The 26,588-nt window shown below is 39.4% G+C and overlaps 1 protein-coding gene across 1 annotated transcript in view; it reads left to right on the forward strand.

Moving 5' to 3' along the window:
* Positions 1-402: 402 nt before the first annotated feature.
* The window catches only part of DYNC2H1 (dynein cytoplasmic 2 heavy chain 1), a 349,851-nt gene continuing 323,665 nt past the window's right edge, over positions 403-26,588 (forward strand). Inside the window, exons 1-12 of the mRNA XM_075546528.1 lie at positions 403-742; positions 6,078-6,248; positions 6,812-6,947; positions 10,591-10,709; positions 11,603-11,747; positions 14,167-14,399; positions 17,748-17,882; positions 17,992-18,105; positions 18,201-18,312; positions 18,786-18,910; positions 19,876-20,051; positions 23,529-23,724. Of these exons, the coding sequence (XP_075402643.1) occupies positions 548-742; positions 6,078-6,248; positions 6,812-6,947; positions 10,591-10,709; positions 11,603-11,747; positions 14,167-14,399; positions 17,748-17,882; positions 17,992-18,105; positions 18,201-18,312; positions 18,786-18,910; positions 19,876-20,051; positions 23,529-23,724 (1,857 nt within the window). The 5' untranslated portion in view covers positions 403-547. The remainder of the gene's footprint in view (positions 743-6,077; positions 6,249-6,811; positions 6,948-10,590; positions 10,710-11,602; positions 11,748-14,166; positions 14,400-17,747; positions 17,883-17,991; positions 18,106-18,200; positions 18,313-18,785; positions 18,911-19,875; positions 20,052-23,528; positions 23,725-26,588) is intronic.

Genomic DNA, 26,588 nt, shown 5'->3' on the forward strand with positions numbered 1-26,588 from the left:
ACCGGGTCCATCCAAAGAGCAACCGACTCCAAGCATGGTAGGAAGTTAACGCACACGGAAGGAGCGTTGACGGAGCTGCAAACAATGTTAGGAGAGTCTCTCGACGTTGGCGTCATCCTCGGGAGAGCTCGCCGACAGTGGTTTGCGGCTGCCTGCAGGCGGCCGAGGGGCACGGGTGCAGTTCTGCGTCACGCGCGCCGTGTTGCCTGCAGGCCGGACGTTGCACTCCTAACTGTGAGCATGAAAGGCAGGTTGTAATGGCTCCACGAACTCACCCGCACCCCGAACCACCTACGACTGCGGGCAGCGAAGCCCCGAGCTCCGAGGGCTCGCCGGCCGCTGGACCTTTGCGTGCTCGTGCCCGAGTCGTCGACGCTCCGGGCGCGCCGCCGCCGGCGCTCTCGTCGCCATAGCGACGGCCCCGGCCACCGCGGAGCGCAGCGGGCCCTGCGGCCGAGGGTCGGCCTGAGCAGCCGCGGGGTCTTCCCTTCCTTTCGCGGCGGTTGTGCCCCCGCTCCCCGCCCTCCCGCCCTCTCTCTGCGCTGGCATGGCGGGCCGCATCGCGGACGTGCGAAAGCTTTTCATCGTCGCGACCACCCAGAACTACTTCGGCTTGACGGCGGACCTGGGCGAGCAGCCGCTGCTGGACACCTCCCCCGAAATCAACAACTTCCTGGACGACGGGAACCAGATGCTGCTGCGGGTGCTGCGGTCGGACGCCGGGATCTTCTTTTCCAACACGGTACGGGGCCCCGCGCCCGGGTCCAGGCTCGCTTTCGCGCGCCCAGGCCCGTTGAGGGGCGTCGGCCCCCCTAGCTCTACCGGGGCCGCCGTGCGTCCATTCCCACACCCAGTGACCCTTTGAGGCAGGCTCGAAGCGCCCCGTGGCTTTCGGAGGAACTTCCCGAGAGCAGGGGCTCCCCCCTTTCGCATTCCCGGCTGCCGCGCCATCCACGGCGCCTCCCTGCGAATCCCGGTAGCTAAGCTTGCAGCTCCACAGCCACGAACGAGCACACCGCACGCAGACTTTCCAAGTTTTTAAAATAAATGCATGTCAGTGTGGAAGAAAATAAATAGGTACCTCCTTTAGTTCTTTTTCTGTTTTTCATTCCCGTTTTTGAAGTTCTTTGTGGCACATTGTAGGGATTGTCTTGGGATTCTAGGGACTGTGCACTGATTGTAATGTTGCTCCAGGAGGGGTGGTCAGGAAGCCAAGTCGTTTACACAGTGATGCATGAAGTTCCACAATGAAGTTTAATTATTTGTTGGCAAACCTCATGAATTCGGTTATTTCTCTGTTAACTTCACTAGCAAGATTGCTTAAAATGGTTTCATCGCTTATAACCATCTCTCTGTCTTCTCTCACTCTCTCTAGAGAGACAATCAGAGAGAAAAATTGCTTGGCACGTTAATGTATCTCACTAGATAGATGAAAGTTAACAAATTATAAACATTTTCAAACTTTCTAGTTTTGTTCCAGCATATACCCCTAGGCCTGTAGACTAGGTGGTCCACAGCAAGCATTCAGTACAGTTTTGTAGATTGACTGAATCATTTACTGTGTATCTTTGTGGATCTCATTCAGTTCTTAACCAATATCTATTTTGAACTCAGTGTGTGCAAGACACATTGGCAGGATTGTTAGGTTTACAAAGATATATGGATGGTTGTAGAGAATGTTTATTTTCTCTGCCAGTCACTGTTCTAATTGTTTAATATTCGTGGCAACAGTATAAGATCTGAACTGTTCTATTACCTCAGGAGAGGAGCCCTGGTGATGTAGTGGTTGGGTTGCTATTCTCAAGGTCCGCAGTTCAAAACCACCAGCTGCTCCTCAGGAGACAGACAAGGCTTGCTACTCCCACAAAGAGTTCCAGTTTCGGAGCCCCCGAGGGCAGTTCTACCCTGTCTCAGAGGGTCGCTATGCATCGGATTTGCCTCCAGTGCCATAAGTGTTTTTTTTGAGTATGGCTTAAGACGTGTTTACTATTCTGCTTCTCCAACAGACTGACCAACTCAGAGTAAGTCCCTGCCTCTACTTCCTAGTGCCTCACATCAAAGACTTACAAACTGTAAAATCAGGGTACATTGTTATCAGTACTTTTGAAAATTCAAATAAAATGCAATAGGAAAACTAGGGATGGATTTGAATTTATGAAAATGTAGTTTAGATGGCACAAACTAAAAAAAGGGTAAAGCAATTACTAATGGAATCCAACAATCTAATTGTTGTAAACTATTCATATTTAGAGATGTTACGTTTTAATTTGTGGTTCAGATGTCAAGGAGCTATTGTGACTAATAAGACGCTCACTGTCGTGAACTGATTCCAACTCATGGTGACCCTATAGCACAGGCTAGAACTTCTCCTGTGGGTTTCAGAGACTGAGTTCTTTCCAGGAGTAGAAAACCTCTTTCTCCCATGGAGCAGTTGATTTCGAACTGCTGACCTTTCAGATTGCTGCCCAACTTGTAACCACTCTATCACCAAGGGTCCTTTTAACAAGCAGTAAATCATGGATTGTTATCAAGTGCCACTATGTTCCTGGCATTATTGTTGATACCAGGATTAAGACCCATCCAAAACCCAAACCCATTGCCATTGAGTCTATTCTGACTCAGCCGTCCTACAGGACAGAGTGAGTTTGCAAGGCTGTAAGTCTTTTACGGGAGCAGAGAATCTCATCTCTGGAACTGCTGACCTTGTGGGCAACCTTACTCTTAATCACCATGGTCCCCTAGGAATAAAGATTCCTTCCTGCCTTTAAGCAGTAACCTTTGAGTAGGAAAAGATCTGCAAAATCATCCTAAGAAATGTAAGCATAGCGAATAATGATAATGCTGATAAGATAAAATCAGTCTATTATAGTATATGCATATAGAATATAGGATAATAGTTGGGAACTGTGCTAAACTTGTGTGGGAGTGAGATCTCAGTGGGTCAGTGAATTTTAAAGTGAGATCTGAGTTATGAGTTGGCAGTCAGAAGGCCTGGGCTAAGATTGTTCCAAGCAAAAGAAATGTTAAGTCCCAAGGCCCGAAGCTGGTTTCCAGCGTGGTTTCAAAGCAGCAGGGCAAACGAAAAATCCTTGGTGATTGTTAACCTTGAAGTGAGTGAAAGAAGAGCGTGGATGACGAGGTGGGAGGACAGAGGAGGGGCTGATCTTCTAAGACCTTATATAGCCCATGGAGGTTGGAATAGGAAATCACTGATAACCCTAAACCAGAGGAAGATGAGCTCTGGTGATAGGGTTCCACTCTGGAATGGGACAGATAATAAACATTGAGAACCAGATGGTCTTTGCCTTATCTGCAACTCTGCTTTTGTAGTGTGAAAGTCATGGACAGTAAAGTAATGAATGAACATGGTTTTCTAATAAAGCTTTATTTATGGACACTGAAACTTGAACTTCATGTATAGCAACAAGGCCCAAAAGATTCTTCTTTCTATTTTTAAAAAAATGTATAAATCAATTTTAGCTTGTGGGACATGGTTTGCCAACCCCTATGAGAGGATGGAAAGTAATATTGTTACCCCCAAAGAAAAACTTTTCACCTGAAATGAATCATTCCAAAATTATGGTCAAAGAGAAGCAGCAGAAAGGTTGCCAGTGATGAGCAAACTTAGGGGAGAGTCAGCGGGGGGGGGGGGGGGTATTGGTTCCTAGTTTGTCATTGTGTGGAGTGACAAAAAAAAACACCAAACCAGACTCACTGCCCTAGAGTCAGTGCAGTGTCATCGCGACCTCCAGTGGATTCCCGAGATAGCCCAGTCTTTCTGCTGACCATGCGCATTACAGCCCAAGGCATACCCACTGTACCACCAAGGCGTCTTGGAACCGGAGAGGCCGTGGACAATTGGTCCCTTGCTCTAACGCTCTTTGACCAGGTCAAAGCCCATGACCAGGTCAAAGCCAAAGCTGACGATGCACGTGACTCTAGTTCTTGTTGTCAATGCAAAATAACAAGTAGGTGGTTTTGGAATTTTTTTAGATAAATTTTTAAAGATAATTTTTAATAATAAATATTAAAAAAGTTAAAGACATATATGCAGTTTGTTTTACCACGTTTTCATTGGAATGACACCATCATTTTAGCAGAATTAAAAAATCATTTTACTGGGGGCTCATACAACTCTTATCACAATCCATCCATCCATCCATTGTGTCAAGCACTTTTGTACATTTGTTGCCCTCATAATTCTCAAAGCATTTGCTTTCCACTTGAGGCCCTTGGTATCAGCAACTCATTTCCCCCACTCCCTCTCTGCTCCACTCTCCCCTCATGAACCCTTGATAATTTATAAATTATTGTTTTGTCATATCTTACATAGTCAGACGTCTCCACCACTTTTCTGTTGTCCGTCCCCCAGGGAAGAGGTTATATGTAGATCCTAGTAATCAGTTTCCCCTTTCTATCTCACCTTCCCAGTATCACCACTCAGCACTGGTCCTGAAGGGATCATCTGTCCTGGATTCCTATCTGTACCTGTATGCAATCTCTAGTCTAGCCAGATTTGTGAGGTAGAATTGGGATCATGATAGTGGAGGGTATAATCCCCTCCCTGGGGGATGGACAACAGAAAATTGGTTGAAGGGAGACGTCAGACAGTGAAAGATATTACAAAATAATAATTTATAAATGAACAAGGTTTCATAAGGGAGGGGGGAATGAGCTGATGCCAAGGGCTTAAGTGGAGAGCAAATGTTTTGAGAATGATGAGGGCAATGAATGTACAATGTGCTTTACATAATTGATTTATATGTATATATGTATGGATTGTTATAAGAGTTGTATGAGCCCCCAATAACATTATTTTAAAAAAATCTTTAAAAAATAGACACTGGGAAAAAGAAATAAAAAATAATATACTCCTATTAAAAAAAAAGAACTAGAGGAAAATTGTATGCTTTATCGTTGCTATGCTGTACCATGACTGGCTTGTGTCCCCCCCCTCGTCCCTTCTGTAAGGGGATGTCCAGTTACCTACAGATGGGCTTTGGGTCCCTACTCTACACTCCCCCATTTTCACGCATATGATATTTTGGTCTTTGATGCCTGATACCTGATCCCTTGGACACCTCGTGATCACACAGGCTGGTGTGCTTCTTCTATGTGGGCTTTGTTGTTTCCCAGCTAGATGGCCGCTTGTTTACCTTCAAGTCTTTAAGACCCCAGACACTAGCAGAATTTTGCATGTATGTGAAAATGACAATTTGCAGAAATGTGGCAACATAGAGCGCAGCCCCTTCCCACTGACCAAAAACTGTAATGGTCCAGAAAAAAGAAGAGTAACATGAACATGTTTCATCTCCAAGATGGTCGTCACAAATAGCAGTACTCTTGTTTGACAGCCTCTTAATGCACAGAGTTCTCCTCCTGGAGAATAACTGAGAATACTGTGAAAATGAGTGTGTGCTGCCATGATCTCCTTTGAGCAGATGAACTAAAGACGATAAACTGACCTACTTTAAACAGGTGTTGTTAGGCGCCTTTGGGTCTCTTGTGACTCCTTTCAACCCTGTGCACAACAGAACCAAACACTGCTCCGTCCGGTGCCATCCTCATCGTCAGTTCACCCAGTCTAAATGCAAATGGTCTAGCTATATCATACCTTGAAATTATTCGATTTGAGGAGCTTGATGTTAGTTTCCACATTTAAATTTATAAACAATTTAAAAGACATCATTTTGAGTGCTAGTTGCAGATGAGGGAGTATAGCCAACAAGTTTTGGGTATAGTAGAGAAATAAAGCACCCATCAATGTGTATGTGGGTCACAGAGCTTTGAGCTGCAGTGTTTCAGAATTAGCTGGAGTGGTTAATAGTATATGCCAACAATGTTTTTATAGTGCTTTCTGTTAATCCATCCATTGTGTCAAGCGCATTTGTGCTTATGTTGCTATCATTTTAAACCGAGATATTCTTAATAAACCAAGATAGACTTAAAAATATATTCTAGAATTAATTTTTCCTATGGGGTATGATTACAATGATTCAACAATGTAATCTAGCATTTCTTCCAAGCATTAAAATTTACAAAGATATCATTAACAATACTCTGTTTATCATATTTAGGTTGATTTTGGCGACACAAAAGATAAAGTGTTGGTGTTTTTCAAGTTGCGACCTGAAGTGATTACTGACCAGAATCTACATGATAACATTCTTGTTTCATCCATGCTGGAGTCACCTATCAGTTCTCTTTATCAGGCTGTACGCCAAGTGTTTGCACCGATGTTGTTAAAGGTGAGTACATGGAAGTAGCTCTGTGATGATGGTTCTTGTACCGAGTATTTTAACAAATGCTTTGTCGAAATGAACATTCTAATACCAATTTTCTAATATTAATAAAAATAATGGTAACATTGTAATATTAAATTGAATCTGCTAATGCCAATAACTATAGGTAATACTTAACAATTTATTGTTAATGACATTAATAATTTTCCTTTTAATCAGTGGTATTAACTTAGCCTTTTAATAAAAATATTCTCAATTTTTTAGTTTTGGAATAAGTTTAGTTGTAGCAAATAGAAATATTAGAGGAAGGTTAAAAGAACACAACCCACAGTAGCTCTTCACATCTATATATTAAAGAATCTGTATAAAATTTTAACTTCTAAGAGGATTACCCCGTCCTCTGAAGTCTACCCGTTCCTTCAGTCTCTCTACCTATATGAACTAGAGATAGGAGTAGTCTTTGACGGAGGCCGCCATATGTGAACTTAGTTTCTAGACAGTGCTATAGGAAGTCATTTTTTGATTGGCTAGATTTTATTCAATGGTTGCTTTTGTCTGTTTTTACGTAGGATCAGGATTGGAGCAGAAACTTTGATCCCAAACTTCAGAATCTTTTGAGCGAATTAGAAGCTGGTTTGGGTATAGTTCTACGAAGATCAGACATTAACTTATCAAAAATGAAATTTAAGGAAGATGACATACGAGGTACATGATTATAGCTTAATCGAATACAAAGTGATTATTTCATTACATTATTCATTTCATTATTTCTGTACATTAGTAAGTAGATATATTCTTTCATAGATTTTTTACACATTTGGAGCTTTTCTGATTTATAAAAGAAGAAATTATAATCTTTAATACAGTGTGATTCACAGACAAAATAATTGTATACTTTGCACAGATAATAGATCGACAACTTTTATTTTAGAATGTATTTTATGAAGTTATCTAATTATACTATTATTGTAGCAATAGGTAAATTATTATCATGTGATTGATAATGTGAAATATATTACCCTAATCATTATTTAATCATGTATTATTCTAATCATTATTTAAAAGTATAGTTTTGTACTTTCCTTGACTAGTAAAGTAGCTTTAGGAGCCGATAGATCATTACAAACTAGGGATAGGCTTGAGCAGAATGAATATTCGAGAGTACTTAATTGTGCTCATGCAGAATCTAATCTGTATATGGAGCAAGAGGCAGTTGTGCAAATATAAGAAGAAAACACTGCATGTTTAAATTCAAGAAAGGTGTCAGCATTTTATTATTCAACTCTGTATGTGGTAATCAACGAAGGTGGACTGTCTGAAGAAAAATGTGGCATCAGGATCAGAGGTGGGATTATCAACAACCTTTGATAGGCAGATGACAGAACCTTGCTTGCTGAAAGTGAGGAGGACTTGAAGCACTTGCTGAATGCATCCTTCAGTGTGGATTACAACTCAATGTAAAGAAAACCCAAATCCTCACAACTGGACCAATAGTACCATGTTGAAGTGGAGAAAAGATGGAAGTAGCCAATGATTTTGTCTTGCTTGGATCCACAATCAATGCTCTTGGAAGCAGCAGTCAAGAGATCAAAAGATGGATTTCTTTAGGTAAATTTGCTGCACAAGCCCTCTTACAAGCAATATTGTTACTTTGAAGGCTAAGGTGTGTGTCTGACCTAAGTCATGGCATTTTCAGTCTCCTCATCTACATGTGAAGGTTAGGCATTGAATAAGGAAGCTGAGGAAGAAGTGATGCATTTGAACTATGGTACTGGTGAAGAATCTTGAAGCTACCATGGGTTTCCAGAAGAACAAGCAGCTCTGTCTTAGAAGAAGTAGAGCCAGAATGCACGTTAGAAGTGGGGATGGCAAGACTCCGTCTCACAGACTTTAGACATGTTATCAGGAGACCAGTCCACGGAAAGGACATGATGCTTGGCAAAGTCAAGGGTCAGCGACAAAGAGGACCCTGAAGGAAGTGGATGGACACAGTGACTGCAGTGACGAGCTCGAACATGGCATCGGGTGGGAAGCATGTTGTCCCTGCTGTTGTCCATGGGGTTGCTGTGATTTGGAACCTCCATGGCGGCACCTCACAACAACAACACATATGGAAAGACTCCTGGGCTTATTTGTAGCATGTGACTAGGTTTTCCAGTGAATCTCCTATGCTGAAAAATTGAAAACAAAAGTAAAAATAACAGTTTAATTTGTTTATATTTTGAAATTTAAGTGACAACATTAATGATTAAATTATAATTCTAGTTAGTAATTACTCACAAATTCCATGTTTAAAAATTTTCTGATTTTCCAAAATTTATTTCTAACCCCCACATCATCACTTAAGGGGCTTTGTAATCTTTCGTGTTGCGCAGGATAGTGGACATTTTGAGTTGTTGGACACGCATTTGTTCCCTACGCAGGCAACTCCATGTCTTCCGGTTTCCACTCTTAGTTACCAGGTATTGCTAAAGTAGAAATACCAGGAGTGGATGAATTTAACAAAGAATCCTATTTTCTTAAAATTTAGGAGGCTTGAATTTGAATTTAGGATACTGACCCTAGCGTAAGGCTTTTTTCTCACTGTGTGCTCTCAATTACAACTCAAAGTGACCATACAGGGCAAAGTAGAACTGCTCTTGTGTTTTCCCAATCTATGAATCCGTATTTCCCACCATGGGTGATACCGCCTCTGGGGGGCGCTAGAACAATTCAGGGGCCTGCACAGATATTTGCACTTTATCTTGGATGATGGTCTGTACAACAAAAGTATTTAATTGCCTGGTGGGTACTGAGTAATTTTTTTGTTTTCTAAAAAAGGCCAAATGAGTTTACAAGCTTGAACCTGCGGGTGGTATCCAACTGCTAGCCCTCCAGATCTCCATGTGATCCTCATCTCTTGAGTTTCCTGTCCTATGAGGTTCTACATCTTTTTTGTCTTTCTATGCTAATTACTCTTGCATCTATAACCTCTTTTATCTCAAAAGATATCAACTCTTGTACATTGGTACAATAATCCCGCCTCTTTAACATAACAAAGACAACCCATCTCTCAGTGGGATCTAACCACAGGCAAAGAGGCTAGTACCTACCAAAACAAAAAGACTAACTCACTACCCTGGCGTTGATGCTGACTCAGCGACCCTGCCGGACAGTGTAGAACTCCCCCGTGAGGTTTGAAGACTGTAACTCTTTACTGGAGTAGAAAGTCCTGAGCCGCTGGTGGTTTTCCACCGCTGACCTTGCAGTCAGCAGCTCAACACGTAACCACTGTGGCCACCAGGGCTCCTCTTTGGATCTAGAATACATTATTTTTTAAAGATGATTCAGTCTATAACATTTCACCTTTTATCACCCCTTCACGCCCGCATCTCCCCCTATTCCCCCAAGAAAAACCTTGACACATGCAAATACACGCACCTCGTGGCATCATCATTCTGATAGCCTTAAATCAACCCCAAGTCCAAATTTCACCTGGGACGAAATTCCCCTCTATCTGTGAACCTTTGACATCTAGACTACAAGTCGTTTGCTTCCAAAGCATAATGATCTAATAGGTACAACGTGGTCATTTGCGTGACAAATTGGAGAAATTGGAGCGAAAGAAGGATAATAGACACCAAGCAAGTCCAAATCCTGAAGAATAAATTGCATTAGCGCCTAAAGCTTAAAAATAACTGTCTCCTTTCTGAGTCTGTATGATTGAGCCCTTGCCCTTACTGCGATGGTAACTACTCCCTCAGCTGTGGGCAGCCCCCTTTTCCTAGGTCATCTGAATGGAGACTCCACTTCTCTGACCTGGAAGGCCATGTTCCTCTGATACTTGGGCACGGCAGCCCAAGTTCCACGGCATTAACGAACAACATCCCTACACTCCAAAACCAAGTTGGTGAAGGGCCAATTCTGAAATCTAGGAGGCTCTGGCCCACCACTTTACACAGTGGGACCTGCTACCGGTGGTCTATCCTAGAGTTCTGCTTATCTCTGAACTGGCCTTTTCTTAGAAGACAAGAGCTGTAGCTCCTTTGGCTTGTTTCTTGGCCACAGACTTCTAACAAACAGGCAGACAGTGTTCTTTCCTATTTCTCTTGTTCCCCCTGAGTCTCAACTGCTTTGGTCCTTGCTTACATCCATCAGACAGGCTTGATCTCTTAAACAAAAGCTTTTGTAACTGTGCCTTTGGTGGACGTTCTAGACTATGTGTACCTCATTTTTATAGCATAGTCTTCTAAATTTTTAAATTTTGCTTAAAAATCAGTGAATGAATCAGACTAATTTCTGGCTTTTCACTTTAATCAGACTACTCTCTGGCTTTGCTGATGATTTTTTTTTCTTCTTCATTTTTCAGGAATTCTTACCCCAAGTGATGAGTTCCAGTTTTGGATAGAACAAGCTCACCGTGGAAATAAACAAATTAGTAGAGAAAGAGCCAGTTATTTTAAAGAATTATTTGAAACAGTTGCGAGAGTATGTAGTTTATACATTGTTACTTATCAAGCTTATGAATATACTGTACAATTCAATTTTCGCTAGGTTTACCTGTTTTACAGTCATTTGATGTTTTGTGGCCAACTAAGTCCTTCATTTTTGGAAGATTTACTAAAGATATGTATGTAAATTGAGTACAACTTAGAAATGAAAATCTCTGAAAAGAATACAATTTTAATCTTTAGTAGATATTTTCTAAAAAATGTGTTCCCTTTTCAGCAGACAGGACAAAAGAAAATTAATTTCATTAATAAGGGTTTATCTATGAAGAGATAATAGCTTCTGAAATATGTAGTTTTAAATTTTGAATTTCATATATACGTGATAGGTTATTCCTTGTATCCACATATTGTAAATAAATGACCATTTTAAGTATGGTGAGAAAAAAAATCTATTCTTTGAAAACTCAAATTGAGTAATTTTCTACTCAGTCTCAATATTATTGCAGTAATATTGGTTTTAGACTCTTTTTAAGCAATGATAAAATATGGGATAATAAAACGTTTACTATGATAATATTATTAGCATAACAAAATGTTTGAATCAAGCATATACCAACTACAGTGAGTAGTGTATATGTGGATTTAAGGCACGTCAGTGGGGGAATAAATAAGTGCAAGTTTAAAGTCAGTGATATCCAGGGGGTACATAAATTAATACTTTATACAATTATTTTTCTTTTTGATTTCATAATATATATATTTGAGAAAGAAATTGTGGGTTGTATAAAGAGGTGTAATATGTGTTTGAAAGAAAAGAAAATATGGCAGATGTTAGGATTGTGAGCAGCTGAGAAAAGGCTGAGAACATTTTAACTATTATCTAACTTAGAAATGTGATCATGCTTAAAAATGAATACATTTCTGTTTTAGGAGTTTTATAACTTGGACAGCCTCTCCTTGCTGGAAGTTGTTGACTTGGTAGAGACTACTCGAGATGTTGTTGATGACGTGTGGAGACAAACAGATCATGACCATTATCCCGAGTCACGAATGCTGCATCTCTTAGACATCATAGGTAGTAGTTAGTTGTGTTACAGGTTTTTCTGTTTTTTGGTAAATGAAACCCAGGATTGATGAACCTGTAGGGACAGCAAGTAGAATAAGGGTTTGGGTGGTAGTCGGGGATGGGGGTGGTACAGGGGTGGTGGGGTAAAAGGGAGACGGTGTCAAGGAGTCCAGGAAGAAAAAGTATTTTTGGAAACTGCAAGCAATTGTACAATTGTGCTTGACATGATTGAACTACGGAATGATATGATCTATTTTTGGAAACTGTAGAAGCAATTGTACAATTGTGCTTGAACTATGGAATGATATGATCTATGTATTAACTCCCAATTTAATACTAAATAAATTAAAAAACAAAAACAAAACATAGATCCGGGAATGGGTTTTGGGCTCACACTAACTCCTAGCTCCAACTTGCGAAAAATTTTTACTTATATCATGGCCCTGCTCGATACTCACCCTCTGGAATGAACACAGAAAATTAGGGTACTACAGCAAAATGTGGCAAAGAAATTAGCTGGTGCCTGGCTATCAGATAAATAGCATCATGGGTCTAAAAGGCTTGTCTCCAAACAAGCAGCTATCTAAGGGAGATGCCAACTAAGTCCACATGGAAGAAGCACACCATCATCAGTCACCAAAGGATTATAAACCATATAATCCGAGGTTGAAGGAGATGTTGAATTATCAGAGCCTAAATTGTGAGAATCGGTTTGCAGAAGGCTATGGGCGACAGTGTGAGCTCAAGATTCATTTGAAACAAGCCTCCAGTGAACTAGATGCACGGTTGAGGGCTGGGAGGAAAGCGGTTACCAAAAAGAGTGTACTGGCAAGATGAGTTTAGAAGATCAAAAGCATAAATCTGACTTGATCAGTTAAAACTTCGTCAGTTGATTTCCCTCTCTGATGTATGCTGGACCTGATCTGGTTTTCAACATAAAAAACAAAAGTTGTATTGTGTTTTGTTTGTTCATATTAGGATGTATGTCAGAGGCATTATGTCTTTCGAGTTCACCTTCATGAAGTTGTGCTATGTACACTTTATGTGTTTTGGTATATGAACCCCAGGATTGACGAACCTATAGGAACAGCTAGTGGAATAAGAGTTTTGGGGGTGGGGGTGGGCTTGTTACAGTGGTGGGGTGGGGTGGGTAAAAGGGAGACGATGTCAAGGAGTCCAAGGAGAAAAAGAATGTTTGGAAACTGATTGTGGTAGCAAGTGTACAATTCTGTTTGACATGATTGAACTTTGAAATGATATATGTATTAAATCCCAATTAGTAATAAAAAGAAAACGTGTAATTCTGGGAAGCTTGTCTTCCCACCCCCTCCATTTTTTAGTACACTTTGATTTATCAAGCAGTTTTAGATTTCCAGAAGAATTATTAGGCAGAGTTCCTGTATATACCTCTTCCTAATTTGCCATCGCTTGTTTATAATTTTCTTTGAAACACTTATGTACTATGCTACTTAATGTAGTAATTGTGACTTGAAGTGACTTTTAAAACAAATCAGATTATTTCAGTAGATATTTATAGTTACTAGATGAACTTAAACCATATGTGCCAAATTCTTTGACTGTTAATACAACTAAATTGAAAGATATTTAGTCCCTTCCCTAACCCTTCTTAACTTAGTCCTTGGCTAAATACTGCACTTTTGATCTCATGTGGGTGATTTTTTGAAAGGTGTGTACATAAGCATATCCATGGTTTAACGAAAACCTGAGTCGTAGGGTTTCAATTCCAGACCTGAAAGGTGACTAAGGGCCATCGTCTTGGGGGTTCTATCAGTTTCTAGCTGACCAATAAGTCCGGACTTTGAATTTTGCTGCACACTTTCTCCCACTTTATGCAAGACCTTTTAATATACCTTTCATAGCAGTTTGTAGTAGTGGCTTGTAATGTCCGCTGGGTGCCATCTCATTTCAGGTCTAAGTGTTGTGGAGACGGTGTTTGAATGGTCCACTAGTTGACCGAACTAATTGTTCCTATGTGTCTTCAATTTTCTTCACTCTCATTTTTTTTTCTGGGCAGAGAGGAACCAATGTTTGTACCTTAGAAAGCTGCTCAGGAGCTTTTAAGACCCCAGTCACTGCTCTTCAAAGTAGGATGGAGAGCATTATTTTTGTAGACTAGGCTGTGCCAAGTGACCTTGGTGCCCCCCAAGACCATGGTCCTGAGCTTGAAAGGTGTCCTTGATGTATTGAAAAATACAAAAATGCAAACTAATGTTTGTACTTAAAACTGATTTGTATGTAAATAATATGGAAGGGTCATTGATTGGTAGTCTAAGGGTATGCTTTGCATTCAAGCATTTTTAGCTTCATAATTTGTACATGATTCAGTTTTGTCATAAACCTACCACTTCTATAACTAGTCTTCAGTAACTTTATTTTTATTTATATCTCTATTTCATCTTGTTTTCAGGTGGCTCCTTTGGAAGGTTTGTTCAGAAAAAGTTGGGAACAGTGAACCTCTGGGAAGACCCTTATTACCTGGTGAAAGAAAATCTGAGAGCTGGTATTTCAATTTGTGAACAGTGGGTGATAGTGTGTAATCACCTGACAGGTCAAGTCTGGCAACGCTACGTTCCTCATCCGTGGAAAAATGAAAAATATTTCCCTGAAGCACTCGACAAACTTGGCAAACGCTTTGAAGAGGTATGCATTCGATTATTTAGATGTTTGTGCCTAAGTGTGAAGTAGATTTCCCTTTTTTGTGAAACTTTTATAATTGACAAGCATTACACATCTGATTGAGAAGAAAAGTCTTGCACCTACTTGTGAAAAATCAGCTTTTGATGGGCTCAGGGAGCACATTTCCGTTCACTGACATGCACGCGGTCACTGGACATTGGGATCGACTTGACAGCCTCTGTAGCTGGTAACACATCTGATGGAAGCTATTTATAGTCCAGGGTGGGAACAAGAGTTACAGTTGGTGTGAGATGACTTATGGCAATCATGGGATGAAGTGCAAGGTGCTTCCGAAAAAAAACCCAACCAAAAACCCTCCACCCAATTAAAAAAATTAAAAATCAAGCTCATTGCCACGGAGTAGATTCTGACGCATAGTGACCCTAGGGGACAGGCAGAACTGCCTCTTTACAGACTGTAACTCTTTACCAGCGTAGAAAGCCTTGTCCTACGGAGTGGCTAGTGGTTTCGAACTGCTGACCTTGAGAGTAGCAGGCCAACGCATAATCATGACACCCCCCCCCTTTACTTTGATATGTGAATGTCAGGTTGTAAGTTGTATATTTCTATTTCATTCTTTGCTATGAAATGATAGTCTACTTGGTCCTGTGTGGAAACTCATTTGTTCTATTTAATCCTGAAATCTTTTTTATGGCAGGGTAATATTGTAGGGTTTGCTAATTGGAAATCCCTGGTTGGTGCAAACAGTCGATGCATTTAGCTGCTAACTGAAAGGTTGCAAGTTTGAGTCTACCTAAAAGTGCTTCGAAAAGAAGGCCTGGCTAGCTACTTCCCCCAAATCAGCCATTGGTAACCCTCCAAGTACACTTCTGTTCTTATACTAATGGGTCCCTGTTAGTTGGTATGGCCTTGATGGTCGCTGTGTGTGTGTGTGTGTGTTTGTTTGTAGACGTACTTGAAACAGCTGCTTCATTTACTTAAAGTGTTTCAATGTAGACTTTCAATATTTAGCTTGAAGGGACTATGGGAAATTTCAAGCATGTCCTAAAGGAAACTAGTGTAATGGATGCCCATGTATTCTTTTTTTAATAGCCATGGTATTTTTTCAGTTATCGCTCCTTCGCTGTTTGCCCCTCTCTGTCCCACTTTTTCTCTGGAATATTTATCAAACCAAGCCACAATATATGCTTTCAACGTCAGTAGTTTGAACCCACCATTCACGGTATGATAGAGAAATGAAGCTGTCCACTTGGAGTCTCACAGATCCAAAGGGCCAGTTCTACTCTGTCTTGTAGGGTCACTAAGAGTACCAATGGCCACAATACAGTGAGTTTGGAATATGTATTTCAGGCACATGATATATTTCAAACATATGAAGATCTTTGCTATGACCCCACTTCATGATAATGTTTCCCTCAGCCATTGATGATCCCAAACCAAGAGACCAAACTCATTGCCATTGAGTTCATTCCAACCCATGGTGACCCTTCAGGACTAAGCAGAACTGCTCTGTGGGTTTCTGAGGCTGTGCAGCTTGGCAGAAGCAGGTAACTTCATGGAATGGCCGGGTTTAGTGGCCCCGAGCTTCATCTACTTGTGGTGCCACCAGGGCTGCTTGCCTATCACACAGGGTTGCAGAAGTAGAGTTTTCTACTTCTATCACTCTCTCTGCATTTGTTAGTTAGGATTTTTTTCACATAGAATAACTTTTTTTCATCAACTTTGGAGGTGTCTGAGATAAAACACATAGCGGAATGTCAGTGTAGACAGCTGGTTCTTTCAGCTATCAAATTTCAGAACAATGAGTTAATGTTGCAGTCAGTTCCTTAATTAACAGGTACATTATTATAGCTATTTCATGAACTCATGGAATTGAATTGTATATTTTCTGTTTTTGTTAGTTAATGTTACCATTATTCTCAAATCGTTCCATCTTTCGGCAGTGAGGGAGGGCCCCATAGATTAGCTGTTGTGTCACTTTGACATGATAGTAATACTCCTTTGATGTACATTTTGAGTCCCATATTTGGAATGAGTCATTTCTGCAAGGTACCTGGAGTTTAATAGTGGGAAATGATACTTAGCAGCAATGACCTGGTTGTGGAGGTGCTAACTGTTACATAGATAGTTACTAGTGTTTTAGGCGTTTTCAGTAGGTTGACTTACTTAATGTGTACTTTGTTTTTTCAATTTTACTTAGAGTGAGAAAAATAAAATCATAACTTCATACAAGTATTTCCAACTCAGATGAAAGATTATAGCATTTTTACTAGACTTTTTGATTGTTGGTGGAATTTTAAGTATGATGATATTTGTTTTTCAATTCCTTGTAAATTATACATAATAGGGCTGTGTATTGGACAGGGTTCTCTAGAGAGACAAACCAGATTGCTAGTAATTATATATAAATATATTTATAAAGATAGATATATAATTCAAGAAATAAACCATTAAACTATATACAGATAGATAATACAAGAAATTAACAGTTAAATTATAAAGCAGTGAGACACTAGCAGTCATTCAAGGCTTGAGAGCTGCCAGTTGCCAGTCCCCTTCTGTAGAGAGAGCTGGGCTATATATACCCAGGCAGCAAACAGCAAGGCAGGTCCCCAGCTGTCATCAACTGTCAGTCCCCAGCTCCAGAGATGAACATTCCAATTGTGTGGGCTTAAAGGGACCTCAACTTACAGCGGCACAGTCCACAGGCTAGGCATCCCACAGGTAGTGTACCCCTTTAAACTGAGGCACAGAACAACCAAGGCGAGGCTCACCGAGCCATTTATCCCTTTGCCCTTCAGTTAATCCTATTTGTGTTTATCGGCCAGGCTGGCACAATAAACTATAGCAGGCTGTTAAGATATAACTTACTAGAAGTGTTATCTAACGTAAAATAATGAAAAAATATTTTTACTATATTAAGGAAGATAGACTTTAAAACAATTTTAAAGTTTTTTTTAATCTTTTTATTGGGGCTCATAAGGTTCTTATCACAATCTGTACATACATCAAATGAGCAAAGCACCCTTATACATTCGTTGCACTCGTCACTCTCATAATTCACCTTCCACTTGGGTTCCTGGAATCAGCTCGGTTTCCCTTTTTTTCCCCCCATCCCCCTCCCTCCCCGATCCCACCCCTGGTCCCTTGATAGTTTATAAATAATTATTATAAACAGTTTTAAAATACTTAGATTTTATATATTTTCATCAGATTAAGTACATTGACGTATGATGGTCATATGATTATTAATGAATAGAATGCTGAATTATTGCCTATTACTAGACTTCTAGCCAGTTTTTTATCCAGATTTTAACATATAATTTATTGTTTTATTATTTTATGTTTTAGATCTTGGCTGTTAGAACAATTAATGAGAAACTTCTTTACTTTTTACCTGCCAGCGAAGAGAAAATCATAGGCCTGGCTCGAGTGTTTGAGCCTTTTGCTGGTCTGAATCCTCTGCAATACAATCCATATACTGAGGTTGAGTATATATGTATGAATGTAGTCATATCATTTCCTGTTTGTGCTATTACTTTTACAAATAATACACTCCAGCATATCAAGGTCAATGGTTGTCAATTTGTTTTAGCCTCTGTGGAAAGCTGCAGTCTCTCAATACGGAAAAATCGTTGCACCTGCAGAACAAAAAGTTGCAGCAAAGTTGAAAAGTTATATTTCAGAAATTCAAGACAGCCCACAGCAGGTAAACTAACTCCCTTAAGCTATTTTAGGAACTCTGTATGTATTTACTAAGTTGAATATTTGTGATGAACCTACACTTGGTTTATTTTCTATTAGCTTCTTCAGACATTTCTGAAATACAAAGAGTTGGTGAAGCGTCCAACTATTAGCCAAGAGTTAATATTAGAAAGGGAAACGTTACTGGCAAGACTTGTGGACTCTGTTAAAGGTAAGCGTTTACTGGAGATTATAGTGCTTCCGATAGCAGTTTACTTATTTCTTATTGTATGTCGTCAAATTAAAGCTACATATTCTGACCTGTATATACTGAAAAGTAGTTTACTGCCATATTTTTGTGTGTAACTGCCATGTAAGTAGTGCATACACAAGAGTGCTCATACAGAAATAATGTGCACACATGTAAAACATCTTGAAGAGGTAATGATTGAGGGGATCGTATTGTTGGTAAATACCATATGTTGTATGGTGTTTGTGTGAAAACATGGTGATTTTTCTATGAAAGACATTATTGGACTAGCATCTTATTTTCCTCCTCTTCATTGGATACATCACAAGAACCTTGAGCGTTTGACTCAACTATCTTTGTCTCTGCAACATTTTATGTAGGCTTGATTTATGTAAGACACTTAGGAAACTTTTGCTTAATGTGTATAATCATCTTATTTGAATTATATATTATAGATTTTCGAATAGACTTTGAGAATCGGTGCCGAGGAATTCCTGGTGATACATCTGGACCTCTTTCGGGGAAAAATTTGTCAGAAGTTGTCAATAATATAGTTTGGGTCCGCCAGTTGGAGCTGAAGGTACGGGTTTTAATAAAATTTGAATGCTAATTTTAAAATGGGATCAATTATGACCTTGTAAAGGCACTCTAGAACTGTAGTCAGAACATTAAAAATATTTAGTTTTTCCCGGCAAAGCCATCTGATTTTCATGTTAAATGCAAGCATTTGAAAAAGTGTGCTGAGGAAGTTCTGATGATTTTTGCTTCACTCTTGTGTATAGGTACTTGTCAAATCACTTGGCATTCCTCATGTCTACTTAAAACTTTGTGTTCAGGATGAAAACGTCTTTACACTATTAAAAATCCTTTGAAAATACAGCATTTAAAAATGTTGATAGCTGCAAGATCTATTTGCAGAGCTAAATTACTTCAGGTTGAAAGGAAGAGCGATAGGTAATTATGGCATTGGCTCAGGTGTAAATGACTCTCTGGTCACTTTAAAATCGGTGTCAGAATCCTGTGCATTACTAACTAGTATATGACTCAGTGCCTTGCGTTAGACTCGTAAATATTGATTGATAATTGTATGTGATTAATAGCAAGAGCACATGTATTATTACAAAGAATCATCTGTTCTATAGTTTTAATGATTAAAAGTTTATATTTTTGAGGCTTTCTTTTCTAGTCCATCCTGCGTGATTTTATTGGTCAGCTTTGCAGGTTGCTACAGTGTTCATTTGAGGAGGGAAAACACTTTTCTCCCTGAATTCTTGATCAAGTTGATCTAATTCTTATTTGATGCTAAGTTGAACCATAGCATTGGTAGCTGTGGGCCAAGTTTTGCTTCTTTTTCTGAAAGTCAATGGGACACACATCTTTATGAACCTTCTCGGGGTCCTGTACCTGTATGTGCTCTCTGCTCTTGTGTCTTTGTTGTTATGAAGTGTGATATTTTTACACACAGATCAGAGAAACGGGCTCATTATCTTGTGTCAATTTTGTTAGACTTTAAGCAATGTATATTTTTCTCATCTGACTTTTCAGGTAGATGATACGATCAAGATTGCAGAAGCTCTTTTATCTGACTTGTCAGGATTTCGATCCTTCCATCGTAGTGCTGAAGATCTTTCAGATCAATTTAAGCTTTATGAACAAGAACAATTTGATGATTGGTCCAGAGATATTCAGTCAGGTATATCTGATTCCAGATCTGGTTTGTGGTAAGTCTACACATTTAACTAGTGAAACTTGCACAGAAATCTTTGTTATGTTTTGACTCCAAAGGGAAGATGTAATTATTCTTCCAGACTTGTTACTTTTTCTAGGCTTGCTGGTTCTCCTTTTATGTTTGCTGTATGTTGGTGATCGTGGTTACCTTCAGATCATGCCTTTTTAAGTCATTGAAGTTGGGAACCTTCATGAAATAGTTGACTGCTTTCCCTTGCTTCTGATGTCTGTTTTCCAGAGCCGTAGATTCCATTTCTTAAAATTAGATTTTTTTCTTTTCCATGGTTTCTGTCACTGCTATTCACATATGTTCTGTCTTATTTAAACTGTATTGAACCTACTTTAATTGGTTAATCTAATTGTATGATTGCGATTTTAAAGTAGGTGGTCCAAGAAAATGATTGTTTCTTTGCACCACAGGCTACCTCACCACAGTATATTATGGTCTGTATTCTTAGAAGGACACAGTGGCTTTCTTTAAGTAAATTTGTGATACGAAATTGATTTTATCAGTGGGCCTACAAAGGCCACGTTAAGCTAGAGATGGTAGCTTCTTAAATGGAAAGAATAATTTTATTTTTATTTTCTATATGAGAAGACTTCAGAAGGTTTGTGGGTAATTAGGAAAAAATGCCGAGGACAATTACGATGTGAATGTAACCAATGCACAGATGATTGTATCTAAAACTTGTATGGCCGTGCATTTTGCTTTGTGTATTTTCTCCAAAAATAAAATAAAATATTTGTGGAGAAATAATGGAATTGTCCGTCCAAAAATTTGAAGATCCTTCCTATCTGGAATTCTGTTTTTAGAGAAAGAATAGAGGAATTAAAAGGTGCTAATGTGCAGTGAATCTAACATTAATACATTTAGCTTTTTTAAAAAAAACTTTTAATCTTTTTTGGGAGCTCTTACAGGTATCCTAACAGTCCATACTTCAGTCACATCACATCAAGCAGTATTGTACTATTGGGGTCACAATCTGTTTAAAAACGTTTCTTCCTTCTTGATATCAGCTCCCCTTTATGCCCTTCTTCCTCCCACCTTAGCCGCAGGAACCCTTATTTATTTAATTTTCCCCCTATAATAGGTTTTTTTTTTGGCCATATCTTACACAATCCAATATATCCATTCACATACAATTCTATTGTTCAATCTCATTGAGTGGGGTTATACAGCCATCAGTGTTATCAGCTCCCTGTTCCATACCCCTCCTGCCCCGCCCCGCCTCCGGGAACCATTACACTTGTTACTGTTTTTGAAGGGCAAGGCTGTTTAGTTTTATTCCCTTCTGTGTTGAGGATACTTGAAGGATGCTCCAGAAAAGAAAAAAGAAACCAAAGAACATTTGTACACGCTATCAGTGCGGTGAAGGAACCCTGAATATTTGCGCTCTCTACAGTACAGTGAAGGAATGTTGGTTCAGTGGGTTAGGGGCTAGGCTGCTAATTTCAAGGTTGGCAGTTCAAACTCACCAGCTGCTTCAAGGGAGAGAGATGAGACTGCCTGCTTCTATGTAAATTTACAGTCCTGGAAATCCTATATAGCAGTGGTTCTCAACATTCCTAATGCTGCGACCCTTAAATACAGTTCCTCATGTTGTGTTGACCCCCAACCATAACATTATTTTTGTTGCTACTTCATAACTGTAATTTTGCTACTGTTATGAATTGTCATATAAATAGCTGATGCAGGATGTATTTTTAATGTTACAAATTGAACATAACTAAAGCATAGTGATTAATCACAAAACAATATGTAATTATATATTGTGAAATATTTATTTCTAATTGCAAATAATGCAATTTTGTCTTGAAGCATGGTGTAGCATGGGTAACAGTCTTCACACTGGGTACTCATGTAGGTGTATCTGCATGTGGGCGGACCTACCTGAAGATGGATAGAGGAGTGGTGTGTTGGTTCTTAAGACCATCGGAAATACGTGTTTTCTGATGGTCTTAGGTGACCCCTGTGAAAGGGTCATTTGACCCCCACAGGGGTCGCGACCCACAGGTTGAGAACCACTGTTGTATAGTGCCACCATGAATTGGGATCCAGTCGATGCCAGTGGGCTTGGTTTCTGAGTTTATCACTGTGGTGTTGAGGTCCATCTTTTAGGGTAGCATGACAAAAGTCCGAGAATTGCTGTAGAGAGACACCAGTTTCACTTTGTTCAACACAGTGCTTCCCATTTGATTTTAAAAATTTCTTTTCCCACCTTTTTTTTTTTCTTTTTTCCATTTTGGGTTTATAACCCAATAGTGTTCTGTAGAATCAGTGTTCTTTGGAACACATTTTGGGAAATTCTGGGATGTAGAAACTAAATCGCTTTCGGGTGAATAAGATTAAGGTAATAGTTTTTGAACTGATTTTAGGTTCATATAGGAAAGTTTACGTTTAAATGATCATTTTAAGCCATTTCAAAATACTTTATATTGTATGTTAAGCAGGCTAAGTAGATCTGTTCTTTGCTTTCACTAACTTAAAAAAAATCCTTTTATTAACGGCTCGTACAACTCTTACCACAATCTACACATACATCCATTGTGTCAAGCACATTTGTTGCCATCATCCTTCTCAAAACATTGCTTTCTGCTTGAGCCCTTGGTATCCGTTCCTCATTTTCCCCCTCCCTCTCCACTCCCCCTCTCTCAAGAACCCCAAATTATTATTATTTCATCATACCTTGCACTGTCTTGACATCTCCCTTCACCCCCTTTTCTGTTGTGCATCCCCCAGGGAGGAGGAGGTCACATGTAGATCCTTCTAATCGGTTCCCACTTTACATCCCACCCTCCCTCCAGCTTTCATTAACTTCTAAAATCTGAACCTCTCTTAATTGTGAGTGACTTGACAGAATGCACATTGTATAAAAGTAATCCTAAAAGAAAACAGTATATATCCCATACATATGCATAACCTAGCTTAGTACGTTCACAATCCATACTGATTGAAATACATCACATTAAATTTAGCCATTACAACCTTTACATGAAATGCAGAGATAGGACAATACTTAGTGAAACAAAGGGTAAAATGATTTGAACATTTGAAATCTATACTCCTATTAGATATTAAGATATTAAAGAACCAAGCAAGCTGATTAAAAATAAATCTAAGGTGCCTTAAAAGAAATGAATCAGAATGCTTTTTCTGTATGTGAACGTGATGACAATTTTGAGTTTGAGCTGAAGGTTAAGAGATTGATTTTTCCACCCTTGAAGATGTCTGGTTGAAATATTGAGGTGATAATGTATTTTGAATATCACATTTTGTTCCCAAGGTAAGAATTGTGCAATACTATTGGAAAAAACAAATTTAATGAAAAAAATACAACCTGAAAGCTCTATTTTTTTTTCTCTTCACTTTACGCTGATCAGATTTTGGTCTTGAAAAGAAATTGTAAAAACAATACTATTGTTCATCAAAGAGAACATGAACACTGAAAATAATTCATTTTGTTTTGTAGCATTGAGGCCAATAGTCGCATTATGGAACTGGATCCTAATGATGGATCATTACAAGTGCATTATTCAGATCGTTTGGTTGTCCTTCTGAGAGAAGTCCGTCAACTTTCAGCCCTTGGCTTTGTTATCCCTGCCAAAATACAGCAAGTCGCAAATATTGCGCAGAAATTCTGCAAGCAAGCAATTATTCTTAAACAAGTATGACTTTTTAAAGTAATGTGTTTATTTTGAGTTGGTGACATTAAACGAGAGTATTGTAAGGGATTTTGCTTTCTATTTTTGATTTTTGAAAGCTAATAGAAGAGCACCACTTAACCTTATGAAATTGTGGTTCATTAAATAAATCATTACAGTTTGCTTTGTCACTTCTATAGGAATTTATTTATTTGACGTATTGCGATTAGTGTTTATTATTTAGAATAATCATATATTTTCCATTCTTTTATTTTCTTTCATACTACTTGAGTCTTAAAGAAGCATCTAATAAAATGATCATTTGCTTGCCTTCTGGGGGCAGATTCCTTGCAAGTTATCAGACTGACGGACAGGTCTGTGTTTCTAGTAATTTCTTCTCTCTCTGTTTCGTCTGCACAATTCTATTGGGTCATTTCCTCTGCCTCGATGCCCTTGGCATGGCTTGTACGGCTTGTCTTAAATGTCCTCTTTATCCTTCCTTTGGCGCTCCCTCCCTGCACTCTTCATATTAAGTCTCACCCAGGGTTTTGTTAAGATGAAATGGATCTGTTCTTTAAATAGGCCTTCGATTGGGGAAATGTGTTTTCTTTGGCTGTACTTCCCAACACAAAAGGATGCCTTCCTTTAGTTAATCGATCCTTTTGTGAGAACATAGTGTTGTGGGAAAAAATTCACTATTTCAGCACTTTTCATATTGTGTTAGATTCTGTCATTTCTTTACCTGATTATTAGATCTTTGAGGGAAAACCCCATACCTTGTGTGTTTTATCATTAATTTATTCTTTTATTCAGTGAATATATTATTGAGCACTAGAGTGTATTAGGATACAAGAATAAAGAAATTATTTTAAAGTCTGCTGTAGGGTTTCTCAGATTTAGCAGCTATTAATATTTTGTGCCAGGTAATTTTTTATGGGTTTAAAAGTGTCATGAACATTTTAGGATGTTTATAGCAGCATCTCTGGGCTCTACCCCTCTGGCCCCTACCTAATTGGGTCAATCGAAAATGCCTTTAGACTATGCCAAATGTCCGCTGGAAAACAAAATTAGCACTGGTTGAGAATGATGGTCTAGAGAAGAAAGCATACAGAATATTGAGTGTTCATGAAATAACAGTCTCTATGGTACATGATTTTATTTTTAGTGATTTGATTTATATTCTTTAAACATCAGCCTGAGGATCAGAAGCCTAATTTTCCAGTCTTTCATAGCTAGTACGTTCTGAAGGTGAGAGTTGACAGTAGGTCTTTCTGACTCCTAAGCTGTAATTTTCCTTTAGAGATCACATGAAAAAATTGACAAAAAATACTGACTGTAAGTACTGTTTTATAGATGTTCTGAAGATTCTGAAAGTGTGAAGGTGATGCTTTTCTTCTCCTGACTAGGGGTAGAAGTATTATCAGATAAATGTTTATGAAAGCATGATGTTTGAGTCCCATCTAGAAGAATATGTGAGGGTCTTCAAAAAGTTCATGGGAAAATTCCACTCATCTTTTGATTCCGTTTTCCCGCCCGTGTTTGATGTTCCGTCTGTGTGTGTGAGTGTGCGCGCGCGCACGGATACGCGCACATTTAGCTAGAGTAGGGCCTGCATACTGCCTTTTGGACAGCAGTGTTGCCAGATTGCTGAAATAGTGTCTGTTCTTTGCTCCCAGCAGTCAGCAGTGCTCATTGGGTTTCTGCTATTGAGGTACAAGAAGAGTGTGTAGTCTTTACCAATAAAGGATCTATTCCTGTGCATTAGTGGGAAGAAGAGAAGTCCTCTGGATAACATTATTTAAGAAATATGTTTTAAGCAACTACTTTATGCCAGGAATTTTGTGAAGTCTTAGGGGGAAACAAAAAATAAAAGAGAACTTCTCTTCTTACAGGTTTAAGACTCACTAATTTCCCTTCACAGCTTATCTTTTTTTTCCCCTTTTCTCTTTTTACATTTTATTAGGGAGTCATACAACTCTTATCACCATCCATACATATACATACATCAATTGTATAAAGCACATCCATACATTCCCCGCCCCAATCATTCTCACAGCATTTGCTCTCCACTTAAGCCCTTTGCATCAGGTCCTCTTTTTTTTTCCCCTCCCTCCCCGCTCCCCCCTCCCTCATGTGCCCTTTGTAATTTGTACATCGTTATTTTGTCATATCTTGTTCTATCCGGAGTCTCCCTCCCCCCCCCTCTCTGCTGTCCCTCTCCCTGGGAGGAGGTCACACGTGGATCCCTGTAATCAGTTCCCCCTTTCCAACTCACTCACCCTCCACTCTCCCAGCATCCCCCCTCACACCCTTGGTCCTGAAGGCATCATCCACCCTGGATTCCCTGTGCCTCCAGCTCTCATATGTACCAGTGTACAGCCTCTGCCCTATCTAGGCCTGCAAGGTAGAGTTCGGATCATGGTAGTTGGGGGGAGGAAGCATCCAGGATCTGGGGGAAAGCTGTGTTTTTCATCGGTACTGCCTCACACCCTAATTAACCCATCTCCTCTCCTAAACGCCTCTATGAGGGGATCTCCAGTGGCCCACAGCTTATCTTATGTTAGCAGTTTTGACTTACCAATATACCTAAAGATATTTTTTGTGTTCTTTAATTTCCTATAGTAGAATTAGCTTATAGTATCTATCAAATTTTTACAATTGCGTCCTAAAAACATTTTCACTAGATGTGGTTATGCACGGGTTAAGTAAGTACTCACCTACTCACTGAATGGTTGCCAATTCTAATGCAGCAGCAACTCTTAGGAAAAGCTACATGGTGAGCTGCCTCTGGAAAGGGGATTGTTAGAAAAGTCAGTGGGCTGTTTTGCTCTGCCCCATAGGGTTGCTGCGAATTAGAACGGAGCTAATGGCACCTAACAATACCACAT

This window comes from Tenrec ecaudatus, chromosome 4, assembly GCF_050624435.1.
Source record: "Tenrec ecaudatus isolate mTenEca1 chromosome 4, mTenEca1.hap1, whole genome shotgun sequence".
Lineage (NCBI taxonomy): Eukaryota > Metazoa > Chordata > Mammalia > Afrosoricida > Tenrecidae > Tenrec > Tenrec ecaudatus.